Genomic DNA, 16,400 nt, shown 5'->3' on the forward strand with positions numbered 1-16,400 from the left:
AGGCTCAACAGCTGACCATGACAAAGCATCTTTTGTAATCTTGTGTTGGTCACAAGTTACGTGTCTGATTCCGTGCCCAAGTACTCACCCTTGGCATACAGGTGATATAATTTTACAACATGCATAATCTAACAATACGCAAGTACAATATTGACTTTCCCTGCTCCTACATTGTCCTCCCCTCTCTCCATTCCTCCAATGTTTTGACAGGCGGCAACAGCTCTTCTTACATCATGTATTTTTAAGAATTGAAAATGTACAGTTGAGGGATATTCTCAATGAATCACAGGCTCACTGATCAAGATTTGCTGAAATTCACCAAAAAACATTTCCCACACACGCTGGACTTGTCAATAGCATTATTTAACAAGCTGCCCAAGTAGTTCCTAAAATGTAATTTTGACATCAAATGTCTAACATCCAATTAACGCACTGCAACAGAACACAACCTGAATTCAACGAAGAGTTAAGCCGCCCTTGAAATGCCATGTCATCTTTCTGTGCAAGCAGGCAGATAGGGCAATTTAACATATCTCCAGAAGGATAGCACCTCAGTCACTGCAGCACTCAGCGAAGTGTTATCATTAGGTTCTGTAGTAGAGCCCAAATCCACAACCTTCTGACTTGAGAGGTCAGAGTGCTATTAAATGAGCTGAGTCACATTTGAAAAACGTAACCAAGCACTATCCACTGGCAATCACAATTCTGCATAAAATGCATCCACATATGGAGTTTAATCGTGCCAGACGAAGCAGCAACGTGGAGAATTACCATTTGCAGCAGGTACCTACAATACAATCAAGGTCAGGAGGGTGGAATCCTTGTCCTCTGAATTTCTATCAGATAAAGTGGTTTAATTTTGAGTTCCCAACCTCTCGAAGGTTTGAAATGGGGAAAATGTGACAACTCTAAAGGTTCACATCAGTTCAAGAAGCCACCTGACAGCAGCAAAACTGTTTCCCCCATCCCCGCAATCAGTTCCAGATCAACAGTCTCTCCACAACATTCAACCACCACCACCACCAACCCCCTCCGCAGTGAACATCCATATTTCTCCCCCACCTCATTCCACACTCTAACGCTCACTGTTCCCCATGACACTCACCTCACCCAGCACCCACTGTTCTTCTCTTCGGTGTTCACGCAGGGGGACATGGATATAGCTGAGGAGGACACTGGGTTGCAGGGGAGTAGAATTGACAGTATTACAGTTGATAAGGAGGATGTGCTAGATATTCTGGAGGGTTTGAAAATAGATAAGTCCCCTGGTCCGGATGGGATTTACCCCAGGATTCTCTGGGAGGCAAGAGAAGTGATTGCAGAGCCTCTGGCTCTGATCTTCAGGTCGTCGTTGGCCTCTGGTATAGTACCGGAAGATTGGAGGTTAGCGAATGTTGTCCCATTGTTTAAGAAGGGGAACAGAGACTTCCCCGGGAATTATAGACCGGTGAGTCTCACTTCTGTTGTGGGCAAGGTTTTAGAAAAAATTATTAGGGATAGGATTTATAGTTATTTGGAGAGTAATAAATTGATTGGAGATAGTCAGCATGGTTTTGTGGCGGGTAGGTCGTGCCTTACTAACCTTATTGAGTTTTTTGAGAAAGTGACCAAAGAGGTGGATGGGGGTAAGGCAGTGGACGTGGTGTATGTGGATTTTAGTAAGGCGTTTGATAAGGTTCACCATGGTAGGCTTCTGCAGAAAATGCAGATGTATGGGATTGGGGGTGATCTAGGGAATTGGATCAGGAATTGGCTAGCGGATGGGAGACAGAGGGTGGTGGTTGATGGTAAATATTCTTCATGGAGTTCGGTTACGAGTGGTGTGCCTCAGGGATCTGTTTTGGGGCCACTGCTGTTTGTAATTTTTATTAATGATCTGGATGAGGGTATAGTTGGGTGGATTAGTAAATTTGCTGATGACACCAAAGTCGGAGGTGTGGTAGATAGTGAGGAAGGGTGTCATAGTTTGCAGGAAGACTTAGACAGGTTGCAGAGCTGGGCTGAGAGGTGGCAGATGGAGTTTAATGCGGAGAAGTGTGAGGTAATTCACTTTGGTAAGAATAACAGATGTGTTGAGTATAGGGCTAACGGGAGGACTTTGAACAGTGTGGATGAACAGAGGGATCTAGGTGTATGTGTACATAGATCCCTGAAAGTTGGGAATCAAGTAGATAAGATTGTTAAGAAGGCATACGGTGTCTTGGCGTTTATTGGTAGGGGGATTGAATTTAGGAGTTGCAGCGTTATGTTGCAACTGTACACAACTCTGGTGCGGCCGCACTTGGAGTACTGTGTGCAGTTCTGGTCCCCACATTACAGGAAGGATGTGGAGGCTTTGGAGAGGGTGCAGAGGAGGTTTACCAGAATGTTGCCTGGTATGGAGGGGAGGTCCTATGAGGAGAGGCTGAGGGATTTGGGGTTGTTTTCGCTGGAAAGAAGGCGGCTAAGAGGGGATCTTATTGAAACATATAAGATGATTAGAGGTTTAGATAGGGTGGATAGTGATAGCCTTTTTCCTCTGATGGAGAAATCTAGGACGAGGGGGCATGGCTTTAAATTAAGGGGGGGTAGTTATAGGACGGATGTCAGGGGTAGGCTCTTTACCCAGAGGGTGGTGAGGGATTGGAACGCCCTGCCTGCTGCAGTTGTAAATGCGCCTAGTTTGGGGGCGTTTAAGAGATCCGTGGATAGGTTTATGGACGAAAAGGGATTGGTTTAGGTTAGTGGGTCATTGTTTTTTTAACTGGTCGGCGCAACATCGTGGGCCAAAGGGCCTGTTCTGCGCTGTAATGTTCTATGTTAACCCCTCCACAACACCCACCTCACCCCACACCCCAACACCCATTGTTCCTCACCTCACCCACACCCTAACACCCACTGTTCCCCTCAACACCCATCTCACCTAGCACCCACTGTTCTTCCCCCACCCTCTTCCTGACACCCACCTCATCCCACAACACCCACCTCACCCACTGCCTACACTTCCATCTGCCTTGGAAAAGCAGCCAGCATAATCAAGGATCCCACACACCCCAGACATTCTCTCTTCCACTTTCTTCAGTCAGGAAAAAGATACAAAAGTCTGAGATCCCGACTCAAGACCAGCTTCTTCCCTGCTGCCATCAGACTTTTGAATGGACTTAGCTTGCATTAAGTTGATCTTTCTCTACACCCTAGCTATAACTGTGACACTACATTCTGTAGTCTCTCACTTCCTTCTATTAACAGTATGCTTTGTCTGTATAGCACGCAAAAAAAAATACTTTTCATTGTATGTTAATACACATGACCATAATAATCCATGTACCCCCAAAATCCCCCCTACTCCACACCCCAACACCCACTGTCCCCTGTCCCCCACACCCTGACACCCACTGCCTCCCTCTCCCCCTTCTCCACACCACTGTTCCCCCTCCCCACACCCTACACTCACCATCCCCCCCTCCCCCACGCCCAGACCCCCACTGTCCCCCCCTCCCCCACGCCCAGACCCCCACTGGACCCCCCCGCCCAGACCCCCACTGTCCCCCCCCGCCCAGACCCCCACTGTCCCCCACGCCCAGACCCCCACTGTCCCCCCCTCCCCCACGCCCTGACCCCCACTGTCCCCCCCCTCCCCCCTCCCCCACACCCTGACCCCCACTGTCCCCCCCCTCCCCCACACCCTGACCCCCACTGTCCCCCCCCTCCCCCCTCCCCCACTGTCCCCCCCCTCCCCCACCTCCCCCCTCCCCCACACCCTGACCCCCACTGTCCCCCCTCCCACCTCACCCACACCCTGACCCCCACTGTCCCCCCCCTCCCCCACACCCTGACCCCCACTGTCCCCCCCCCTCCCCCCTCCCCCACACCCTGACCCCCACTGTCCCCCCCCCTCCCCCCTCCCCCCTCCCCCACGCCCTGACCCCCACTGTCCCCCCTCCCACCTCACCCACACCCTAACACCCACCTGGTTAATTTTACCCAGCATCAAATCCTTGGCGTAAGCCAGGCTCCGGCTGTCGGTGCTGAAGCCGTGACGGTGACAGCAGGCGGCGGTGGCGGCTCGGTGCTCCGGGAGACGCCTCCCCGAGACGGAGAGCAGCCGGCAGGCGGACACCCGGAGCCAGGCAGCAGCCATCATCATCCCCGAGGCGGCTGGCCGGCCGCGACCTTTCACCTAGTTACCGGCGCGCTCTGCTGACGTCACAGAGGCTGGAGCGCTGCGGCTGGGGGCCGGTAGGGGGCAGTGCGGAGTCACCTTCCAAAAGGGTAAGGTCCCCCTCATGGAGAAACATTGGGGTTAGCCCAGTGTCAGCAAGGACACTCCCAAACTAAAACATTCAAATTCCACTCCCAAACTAAAACATCCCACACGCAGAGAGAAACACTGGGGTTAGCCCAGTGTCAGCAAGGACATTCCCTAATTAAAACATCACACACCCAGACAGAAACATTGGGGTTAGCTCACTGTCAGCAAGGACACTCCCAAACTAAACATCCAAACCCCACTCCCAAACTAAAACATCCCACATCCAGAAAGAAACATTGAGGTAAGCCCAGTGTCAGCAAGGACATTCCCTAATTAAAACATCCAAACCCCAATCCAAAACTAAAACATCCAAACTCCACACCCAAACTAAACTATCCAAATCCCACTCCCAAACTGAAACATCCAAACTCCATTCCCAAATTAACATCCAAACCCCAATCCCGAACCAAAACATCCAAACTCCAATCCCAAACCAAAACATCCAAACTCCATTCCCAAACCAAAATATCCAAATCCCACACCCAAACTAAAATATCCAAATCCCACTCTCAAACCAAACTATCCAAATCTCACTCCCAACCCAAAACATCCAAACTCCGTTCCCAAATTAAAATATCCAAACCCCATTCTCAAACCAAACTATCCAAACCCGACACCCAAACGAAACTATCCAAACCCCACAACCAAACTAAAATATTCAAACCCCTCATCCAGACTAACATATCCAAACCCCACTTCCAAATTAAAATATCCAAACCTCACACTCCCAAACTAAACAATTCAAACCCTATTCCCAAACTAAAATATCCAAACCCCAAACTAAACCATCTAAACCTGACACCCAAACTAAAAGTATCACTTTATTTGAGGGATTCATCCAACAAAAATGGAACCATTAAAAGAAACATAGAAAATAATCATCATCACCCATGTCAGTGCCACCAGTGGTGAAAGGACTAAACCATTGAATAAAACAAACAAAAACAGAAAATGCTGGAGAAACTCAGCAGGTCTGACAATATCTGTGGAGAGAGAATAGAGCCAAGATTTTGAGTCCTGCTGACCCTATGTACAAGGGGCATCCAGACTTGAAACACTGGCTCTATTCTCTTTCCACAGATACAGTTTGAAGTGGGAAATTATTAACCAGTTAAAAGGTTTTAGGTGGAATACATAAGGCGGAATACATAGGTGGAATACATAGGATTACTTATAAAAAGATAAATGATTCTTGAAACAAAATTAATAAGCTAATGAGACAAATAGTCTGTGAGAGAATTAAACAAGTAATTATGATTTTAAAACATATATAGATATTTCAAAGTATCTTAAGTAATGTATGAATCATTGCTCATTTCAGCTGAAAGCAAGTTACTGCAAGGTATGATGGTAAAGACAAATAGTTCAGAGCCAAAGGCCTGGGAACCCCATAGTTAGCGAACAGTCATATCAGAAATTTTCTTATGAGGGAACACATCTTAGAACTTTAATGAATAGGTTGATTCATTGCCTAGACTTAGGATAAGGATATGCCTAGACACAGGATCATGTGTTTATCCAGTTTGGCAATGATCTGATGGAAACATCCACTTTGACCCCTGTAGCAAGCATCTAGGGTAACGTGGCGACAAGGAAGTGGCTTTAGCCGCGATGGGAGTTAATGCCCGGATTAAATGGACAAATGAGATATCATTATATTCATTGGTAGAATGCAATTGGCTGAAGTGAATGTCTTGATTTGATTTGATATATTATTGTCACATGTATTAGCACACATGTGAAAAGTACTGTTTCTTGCATGCTAGGCAGACAAAGCATACCATTTATAGAAAAGGAAATGAGAGAGTGCAGAATGTAATGTTACAGTTATAGCTAGGGTGTAGAGAAAGGTCAACTTAATGCAGGGTAGGTCCATTCAAAAGTCTGATGGCAGCAGGGAGGAAGTTATTCTTGTGTCAGTTGGTGTGACCTCAGACTTTTGTATCTTTTGGAAGAAGGTAGAAGAAAGAATGCCCAGGGTGCGCGGGGTCCTTAATTATGCTGACTACTTTGCTGAGGCAATGAAAAGTGTAGACAGAATGAATGGATGGGAGGCTGGTTTGTGTGATGGGAGGCATGGTCAGTGATTATTATTAATGCGTGTAACTAAATATAATTGATTTTAAGCTGGTAGAAGGCAGGAATAATTGATAAGAAAAACTATATTGATCGGTTTTTGATTTTTGTACACATCAGATTCATTCACTCTACCTCAGAGCTACTTTACCCTTTTGGCGATTTCCTTGCAGCTGCTTGTTTTTGCTTTGAATAAATATTACATCTTTATACAGAGATATCTGCCTTGTGAATTGTCTATTGTTAAGACAATACCGGTCATTTTGATTTACCTCACAACACTGTCAGACCTGCTGAGTTTCTCCAGCATTTTCTGTTTTTGTTTCAGATTCTAGCATCCGCAATATTTTGCCTTTATCTTTTGATTAAAGCATACTCCACTGATCCATTGCTTCATCGGCAGGGACACAGAGCAACCACCCACCCACCCAGAGTTGTATTCAATCTGGGCCTGCAAGCTGACTTGTATGTACCATACTTTTATACAGTAGCAAAAATATATGTTTAAAAGCCAATCCCTTTATTTCTAAAAAAATTTTGCTTTCCATCTGGTTCTCCCCTCACCCAATCCACTGGGGACATCTGTTACCTGTCTCAGATTGTCCTCTGACACTCTGCTTACTTTTGGTTTGATTTATTGTCACATGTACTAATACACAGTTAAAAGTGCTGTTTCTTGTGTACCATATGGACAAAGCATACTGTTCATAGAGTATATAAGAGAGAAGGAAAGGAGAAGGTGCAGGATATAGAGTTACAGGCATAATTAGAGTGTAGAGAAAGATCAGCTTATTGCAAGGTAGGTCTATTCAAATGTCTGATGGCAGCAGGGAAGAAACTGTTCTTGAGTCAGATGCACATGCAGACTTTTGTATCTTTCTCCCGACGGAAGATGGTGGAAGAGAGAATGTCCGGGGTGCATGGAGTCCTTGATTATGCTGGCTGCTTTTCCAAGGCAGCGGGAAGTGCAGACAGAATCAATGGATGGGAAGTCGGTTTGCATGATGGACTGGGCTTCATTCATGACCCTTTGTAGTTTATTGCGGTTTTGGACAGTGCAACAGCCATACAAGTTGGTGAGAGCTGTAACAGACATGCCAAATTTACTTCTCCTCCTGAGAAAGTAAAGACATTGGTGGGCTTTCTTAATTATAGCATCGGCATGCAGGGACCAAGACAGATTGTTGGTGAAAACTTGAAGCTCTCGACCATTTCTACTTCATCCACATTGTTGTAGACAGGGGCATGTCCTCCACTACACTTCTTGAAGTTGATGACTATCTATTTCATCTTGTTGACATTGAGGGAGAGATTATTGTCGTCACACCAGTTCACCAGATTCTCTATCTCCTTCTGGTATTCCTTCTCATCATTGCTTGAGATCCAACCCACTACGGTGGTGCCATCAGCAAACTTGAAAATTAAGTCAGAGGGGAATTTGGCCACACAGTCATAGGTGTATAAGAAGTATAAAACGGGGCTGAAGATACAGCTTTATGGGGGCACTGGTGTTGAAGACAATTGTGGAGGAGACATTATTGCCTTTTCTTACTGATTGCAGCCTGTGGGTTTGGAAGTCTAGGATCCAGTCACAGAGGGAGGAGCTGAGCCTCAGGAAATGGAGTTTGGTAATGAGTATCATAGGAATAACGGTGTTGAAAGCTGAGCTGCTGTCAATAAATAGGAGTTTGACATAGGTGTCTTTGTTGTCTAGGCGTTCCAGGGTTGAGGGTAGGGCCAGGGAGATGGTGTCTGCTGTGGGCCTGTTGCGGCAGTTGGCTAACTGTAGGCCATTTGTTCTGCCATTTACACATTTTGATCTCTTAATGGCTGCTCTCAGTACCCGTCTTAGCCATGATCATTGCAATTTACATTCTCTTTGTCTTTTTGTTTATGACGTAGAATAATAGAAACTAGAAGCAGGAGTAGGCAATTTAGCACTTCGAGTCTGCTCCATCATTCATTTTGATCATGGCGGATCATCAAATCCAATATCTTAATCCCCTTTTCTGTCATATCCCTTAATCCCTTTAGCCCCACGAGCTATATCTAATTTCTTCTTGAAATCAGACAATGTTTTGGCCTGAACTTTATTCTGTGGTAGTGAATTCCACACACATTCACTAAGGAGGAGAAAAAAATTTCTGCTCATTTCAGTTCAAAAAGGTTTTCCACTTATCCCCAAACTCTGATCCCTAGTTCTAGACTCCCCAACCATTGGGAACATGCTTTCCAAATCTACCCAATCTAACCCTGTTAGAATTTTGTAAGTTTCCATGAGATCGCCTCTCACTCTTCTAAACTCCAGAGAACATAATCCTAACTGATTAGTCTGTCCTCACATTACAGACCTCCCAACTCCCTCACACCAACTACCAGAAAGAATCATCATATTTCAGGGCACCTCCAGTTGGAGGCCCCAGATTGTTGAGACTTATCAATTATCCAGGCTTCTCCACTCTGAGGATGACATCACCGAGTGAGTGACTACTCTAACAGTAGATGGCGATGTCACGAAGCAAGGGGAAGATATGTGAATGTGAACCACTGGATCTCTCAGGCCACCAGAGGCTGTTAGGGAGGAACTCAACGATTCCTGGAAACTTTCAGTCATTCCAGGAAGGTGGAAATTCTACTCAACAGTAGGTGAGTGGAAAATAAAACAACGTTGGATTAAAACAGAGAATGTGAAGAAAAAAAGCAAACACAAACCACAAAACAGGATTGTCCAAAATAACAATTAGAAAAGAGAATTAAAGCTTTGAGAACATGAGTAATCCTACAGTGCAGAAGGAGGCCATTCAGCCCATTGGTCTGCACTGACCACAAGCCCACCCAGACCCTATCCCCATAACCCAAAGCATTTACGCTAGTTAGTCCCCCTGGTAAAAAGAGCCCGAGGATCATTGGCAAGTAAAGATTTATTTTTGCAACTTCTTTTTAATTGGAGCTGGAGCAAGCCATTAAGCTCTTCAAGTCTGTTGTGCCGTTCAATGACTGACCTTCTACATCTCCACTTTACCACAATATATCCATGTTCCTTAATCCCCTTGGGTATCCAAAAATCTATCACTCTCTGACTTGGATGTACTCAACGACTGAGAAAACTCACATCTCTGGGCAGAGAACTCCAGAGATTCACAAATCTCTGAGTGAAAAAATGTTGGGCAGGATTATCCAGCCATTCATGCCAGCGGGATTCTCCCATCCCAGTGCAGTGAATGGAAATTTGGCTGAGCGCCAGATTCTCCATCCATCGGCAGCAGCAGTGAACCGTGAACGGCTGGAGAACTGCAGCAGCCATTCTCTCCATCTCAGTCCTCTCATCCTGAATCAATGATTTATTTTCCCAAAAATGTATAAAAATTTATTTAAGAAAGTAAATTACATGCCCAAAGTTGGCATTTGGTATGGTGATACTGTGGTTATGTTACCGAGAATTAGTTCGAATTCCACTGTGGCAGACCAAGTATCTGAAATCCATCTATAAATGGCTGGAAATAAATAACTGACATCAGTAAAAGCGATTAGATTACTGTTAAAACAGCTCGTCTATTTAGGTAAGTTTAAGGAAGACAACTGGTGGTGCTTATTCAGTATGACCATGCGACTTCACTTCCACTTCAACGTGGTTGACTTCAAGCTATTCTCTAGAGTGACCTAGAAACCTCCTTGCTGTCCTTTCCTCCAATGCCCACATTCTGAGAATCACTCCAGTAAGCTTCCACTACATCTGTTATATCCTTCCTTGGCTAAGGGGACCAAAATTATGCACGGTATTCCAAATGTGGTCTGACCAAAGCCCTGTATAATTGTAGCAAGACTTCCATACTCATGTACACTAAGACCATTGCAATAAATGCCAATATACCATTTTTCTTCTTATTAGCTTGCTGTACCTTGCATGTTAACTTTGTGCTTCTTGTACAAGGACACCAGAATCCCTTTGAACACCAACATTCAAACAGTTTCTTACCATTAAAAGGTACTGCATTTCTATCCTTCCTACCAAAGTGAATAACGTCACATTTTCTCATGTTATACACCATGTTATATACCATCCGCCACCTTTAAGCCAATACACTAAAGCTACCTCTATCTTTCTGTCCCCCTCACAGTTTACCAACTAGTTTTGCATTGTCAGCAAAGTTGGATACATGGCATGTGATCCACTTCAGAACACATTAAACAATGGACTGGAGAAAGGATTGAAGGAGTGATTTGGGGAAAAAGTGTTAGGTGTTAGAGATCAGGAGGTTAGACCCCAAATCATGTTTTAGCACCTCTAGGAAGGAGTGACCATAATATGATTGCACAAATCCAAAAGTGGATTATTGAACTTGAAGTTAATTTAACAAAGGTATGAGGGACGCTTTGGCAAAAGTAAAATTGGAAATTAGAGAAAAAGATTTGATGGCAGATGAACAATGAACCTACATTTGAGAAACTAAAAGGAAGTATTAGATAAAAAGAGACTTGTATTAGTGCCAAGAATAGTAATTCTGAGTGAAACCAGAAAATGCTGGAAAAACTCAGGAGCAGCATCTGTGGAGAAAGCATGTTTCAAAACTGACTCAAAACAGTAACCCTGTTTCGGTCTTCACACATGCTGTCAGCCGTGTTGAGATTTTTCAGCATTTTCTCGTTTGATTTCAGATTTCCAGCATCTGCAGTAGCTTGCTTTTATTATAACTACTCTAGGGATGAGGAGCATTTGAGGTATCAATAAAGGATGAATATAAAAAGAGTGATAAAATAGAATCTGGAATCATAGAATCCCTACAATGCAGAAGGAGGCCATTCAGCCCATCAAGTTTGCACTGACAACAATCCTACCCAGGGCCTATCCCTGTAACCCCACATATTTACCCTGCTAATCCCCTGATAGTAAGGGGCCATTTAGCATGACCAATCAACCTAACTCCCTTGTCTTAGGACTGTGGGAGGAAACCGGAAAAAATCCACACAGATACATGGAGAATGCCTTTGCACAGTCACCCAAGGCTGGAATTGAACACAGGTCCCTGGTACTGTGAGGCAGCAGTGCTAACCACTGTGCCGCACGTAATATAGTCAAAACTATATATTTTTTAAAAAGGACAAACTCTACAAAAATATGTTAAAAGGAAGGGCAAAAGTAAATATGGAAGCTGAGACAGGAGAAATTATAATGGGGCATAAGGAAATGGCAGAGAAATGAAGAAAATATTTTGTGCCAGTCTTCACAGCAGAGGACACAAAGCAAAAAACAGAAATAGTAGGAATTAAGAGTTGAATAAGGAATCTGAAATATCAGTAAAACAAAAGCACTGGAGAAATTAATGGGACTTAATCCCAACAAATCCCCTGGATCCAGTGTCTACTTTTGGGATTGTTTTAAAGAAAAGGAGGCTGCAGAAATAGTAGATTCATTGATTGCAAATCTTCAAAAATTTCCCACATTCTGCAGCATTTGCAGTGGTTTGGAAAACAACACACTTGACACTGCTATTTGCAAAGGCGTGAAAGAGAAAATGGAGAACCAAAGGCCAGTTAGATTTATATCAGTTGTCGCAAAACTGTTGTGAAACAAGAAGGAAATTGTATCGTAGCCAGTTCAGTCAGTCTTCCCAAAAGTGGCTATCAAGTGGTCCTTAAATGTAATATTTTGCCACTCAGAGTTCAGTTTCCATAATCCTGCTGAGCAAAATGTTTTGTTTTTTGAAATCATAGATTCATTCAGCATAGAAGAGGTCCCTTTGGCTCATCGAGTCCGCACTGATGCATTAAAAACACTTCCCACCTCATCCCATCTGCCAACACTTGGTCCATAGTCTTGAATGTTATGATGTGCCAAGTGCTCATCGAGGTACTTGTTAAAGGCAATCTGCCTCTACCTCCCTCCCAGGCAGCGGGTTCCAGACCATCACCACCCCCTGGGCAAAAAAGTTTTTCCTCACATCCCTTCTAAACCCCTCACCTTGAACCTACAGAGGTGAGTCTCCCAAAAGTGCTGAATTGGTGGTGAAAACTGTTTTTCAGTGCCACTTCAGACCTGAATCTCCACACTCGGTGCACTGAAGAGGTCAGAATCATGAATCTCATTAAAAACCTGGGGGCAGGGCCTATTCACACTGGAGTTTGACAGTTCTGGGACTCTGCGCATGTGCAGTGGTCCCGATCTGTCAGTCTCCCCATTTGCTGGTCAGCTTAATCGCTCGCCAGCCTGGGACCACTGCAATGCTGCCCCTCCTGCCCACCCCAATGGTCCAAATGCGGCCCCCATGACAATTCCCAGGTCAGGCCCAACCCACCCCGATGTCCAGTCCGCCCCTTCCCCAGTGGTGATAACCCCAACCCCTCACCCCAGCAGACCCCCCCTCGGGGTAGGACCCCCCCGCCCTCCCCTCCCCTCATAACCACTCTCAATTGCTGGTCTCCCTCCAGCCCAGACCAATCCCCATGCAGAGTGGCAGCGGGATCCCCCATACCCACCAATCGCCCCCCCCCCAGACTCCAATAGGCCTCACCCCTTGGCACAGCCCAATGCCCACTGGGCAGTGCCAAGGTGTCCCCTGGGCACAGGTACTTTGCCCCTTGGGCAATACCAGTGCGCCTATGCCCAGAGGCACCACCCTCCCACTGCCCGACACCTCTAGGGGGCCCCAATTTTCCCCCACTTCATTCTGACGGGGTCTCCCACTAGTTCTCCAAATGTGTGGAACTACTCTAAACTTCGCCGGAATGAAGTATCCTGTTGGGGTGGGAGATGCCCATGCAAAATAGATTTAAAATACATTAGAAAAGGATTTAAATAACTTCGCTTTCTTCCCGTCGGTTTACAGTGTGGTCCCAACTGCAACTGTTTTCCAGCTCTGGGACGCGCGTGTCAGGAACGCATGTGTGATTCCCGCAAAATGGTCGACACACAATTCTCCGGACCGGACCTGCCAGAAAATTTGCAGGTTGCAATGGAAGAATCGCCCCCCCAATGTCTTCTCGTCACGGATCGTTTAACCAAATACTTCACTGCCAATCCTCACAGTTATCCCAATCTCTCATCATCTTGTTCTACTTTTTCTCTGCCTATTTCTGTATTTTTCGATTAGGGATAGAGCTTTTGTAAAGTTGGCTATCAGGTAAAAGGACATTTCCATTAATATTGATTTGGTCATTGATAAAGATGGAACATAATGAAGTCAAATATGTTTCCCTAAGGGGATTATGTTTGTAGCTGTTGATAAGAAGCCATATATTCATTTATCCTAAGTAGATGTTCAAATCATGTGAGGAAGTAATTTATGAGTTTAACCGCTTGCAGTAACATTACACAAGAGGATAGCTTCTCAGTAAGACTAAGACCTGAAAAAAAATTTAGAAATGTGGACAGTTATTGCTTTGCCCTTTGTATAAGAACGAAGAGAATTGCTCCATTGGCGCTGGGAGATTGAGAATATGTCGAATTGTCTATTTTACTCTGAAATCAAATTGGTAACCAGATTGTGACTGTGATACTGCAATGGTTTCACATTCATTATTGCTCACCCTGACCTTTAGCTTACTGAACATATCAGCATTTGTTCCCTTGTTTTATGCTTTAAAACTTGTTGTTCCCAGGGAACAAAGGTCTTTTGAACAGGATATTTGTCAATTATTGAAGACTTTGAATGAAGACAACTAACTGAATTATAATATGGACTTTGTGCAGAAAGCAAACTGAAATTTGAATACCCAGAAGTACAGGAGATCAGAATCCCAACTTGTTATGATAAGCTACCATACCCTGATCTGGCATCATACCGGTTGCTTTGATGCTCCCTGTTTATGAAAATTGTGTTACACTTCAAATTGGAAGCAAAATAAGATTAGTTAACCCAAGGGAACGAGGACAGCACGATGGCACAGTGGTTAGCACTGCTGCCTCACAACACCAGGGACCTGGGTTCAATTCCCAGCTTGGACCACAGTGTGGAGCTTGCACATTCTCCCCGTGTCTGCACGGGTTTCTTCCAGGTACTCCGGTTTCTTCCCACAGTCCAAAAGAATGTGCTGGTTCGGTACATTGGCTATGCTAAAGTTTCCCTCAGTGTACCTGAACAGACACCAGAGTGTGGCGACTAGGGATTTGCACAGAAACTTCAGTGTAGTGTTAATGTAAGCCTACTTGTGACAAATAAATAAACTTTCATAAATAAATAAACTAAATTATTTAGAAAAGCTTTGTGATGTGGATTTGGCAGGTTTTGGAGTCTAACTTAAATAAGATGATTAAGTGCATGACCAATCCTGACAGCTATCCCAATCTCCCAACATCTTGTTCTATTTTTTCTTTCTTTCCTCTGAATATTTTTGTATTTTTTGAGTAGGGATATAGTAGAGTGTTGTTTCCTTACAAAAGGAAACCATACCTTGAAGGGTGTGCAACAATGGTTCACCAGATTGATTCCTGAGATGAAGGAATTGTCCTATGAGGAGCTATTGGCCAGATTAGATCTATTTTCCTTAGGAGAGATAATTTGCTTGAAGTATATAACATTCTTATGGGACTTGACGGGGTACATACTGGGAGGATGTTTCCAGTAGCTAGGTGCTCTCAGGGCTCTTCCCTGGCTCGCATGCAGAGATGACCATCAACTGTGGCTGGAGGGCCATCAAACCAACAAAAAAAACTCTTTGGTCTGTACAAAAATTTACTAGTCTTCCAATGCAGAGCTGTCCACAACCAAGTGTTGCAGTCTGGCACATTCCAAGGTTCAGAACTACTTGCTGGGAAACACATTAAAGCTTGGGGCAGCCAGCACAATGGGGAGAGGCCACTGTCTAATACCATTCCATCATAAGTTTCCAGTCCCTCAGATGTTAAGTAAAATCCCCCGGCTGTACGTTTGACAGGTAATGAATTCTTTAAATATTAACTGTAATTGCAAGTGTCGTGAGTAGCATACAATATTTCAGGAAACTAATTCGATTTGCACTTTATCAAATGGCAAGCATACTACTCTTTCATCAAAATGAGAAAGCTGTGCAGATTAACTGCCCTTTTGATGTTTTGCCTTTCCTTTGACAAAGTGTCTTCACATTGAGAAGAGACTTACATCCTATTTTGAGTCTTTGACTCAATTTTAAAATCATTAGACACTTGTACATAGTCATTAGGTAAAGGTTTTAATGTAGTTAATGCAATTTGCCTGCATGATTTACTGTCATATTCCTCTCATTTCAATTAATTAGAGATTTATTTCAACAAGGATTTTATTTTTAATTTGATCTTTTGGTTAATTCTCTATTTTCTTCCATTCCAGTTTTCACACATGTATAGTATACTGACACTTTCATACCCAATATCATTGGGCTGCATGGTGGCATAGTGGTTAGCACTGCTGCCTTACAGCGCAAGGGATCTGGGTTTAATTTCGGCCTCAGGGCACTGTGTGAAGTTTGCGAGTTCTTTCCGTATCGGCGTTGGTTTCCTCTGGGTGCTCTGGTTCTTCCCAAAGTCCAAAGATGTGTAAGTTAGGTGTTTTTGCCATGGGAATTGTATGGCGTTACAGGGATAGAATCAGGGAGAGAGCCTGGGCAAGATGCTCCATCAGATAGTTGGTGCAGACTCAATGGGTCGAATGGCCTCCTTCTATACTGTAGGGATTCCATGATCATGTTTAAGAACAAGTCAATACGAACAAATGCTTGGGTTAGAGACTGTTACACTTCTACCCATAATTGTTGCTTCAAGATTAGAAAAGCATTATTTTCCAAGTTTCAGACCAAATATTGGGGGAAAAAACCCAAAAGTTTTCCTTCTAGATTACTGTATATTAAATACCTCTTTGATTGACAGCATGTATTAAAAATAATACATTTAGTTTAGAATGTGTTACCTGTTTTCAGCCTGATCAATGATATTTGAATTGCACTGATTTACTTCCCTCAAGATCAATTTAGACAATCAGGCCCAGTACAAATCTAGAAAAAGGTCTGCTCTAAGGACCAACACTTCAAATGCCCCTTTCTCATTCTGTTTTCTTACAATGATCAATCTGCAAGAGAAAAGGAT

General features: G+C 44.1%; 1 protein-coding gene across 1 annotated transcript in view; it reads right to left on the reverse strand.

Moving 5' to 3' along the window:
* acad9 (acyl-CoA dehydrogenase family, member 9) overlaps positions 1–4,157 on the reverse strand; it is a 54,272-nt gene extending 50,115 nt beyond the window's left edge. Inside the window, exon 1 of the mRNA XM_080182191.1 lies at positions 3,950–4,157. Coding sequence (XP_080038317.1) covers positions 3,950–4,126 — 177 coding nt within the window. The 5' untranslated portion in view covers positions 4,127–4,157. The remainder of the gene's footprint in view (positions 1–3,949) is intronic.
* Positions 4,158–16,400: the final 12,243 nt, after the last annotated feature.

The sequence above is a fragment of the Carcharhinus amblyrhynchos genome, chromosome 3 (genome assembly GCF_965287045.1).
Source record: "Carcharhinus amblyrhynchos chromosome 3, sCarAmb.v2.hapA, whole genome shotgun sequence".
NCBI classification, from domain to species: Eukaryota; Metazoa; Chordata; class Chondrichthyes; order Carcharhiniformes; family Carcharhinidae; genus Carcharhinus; species Carcharhinus amblyrhynchos.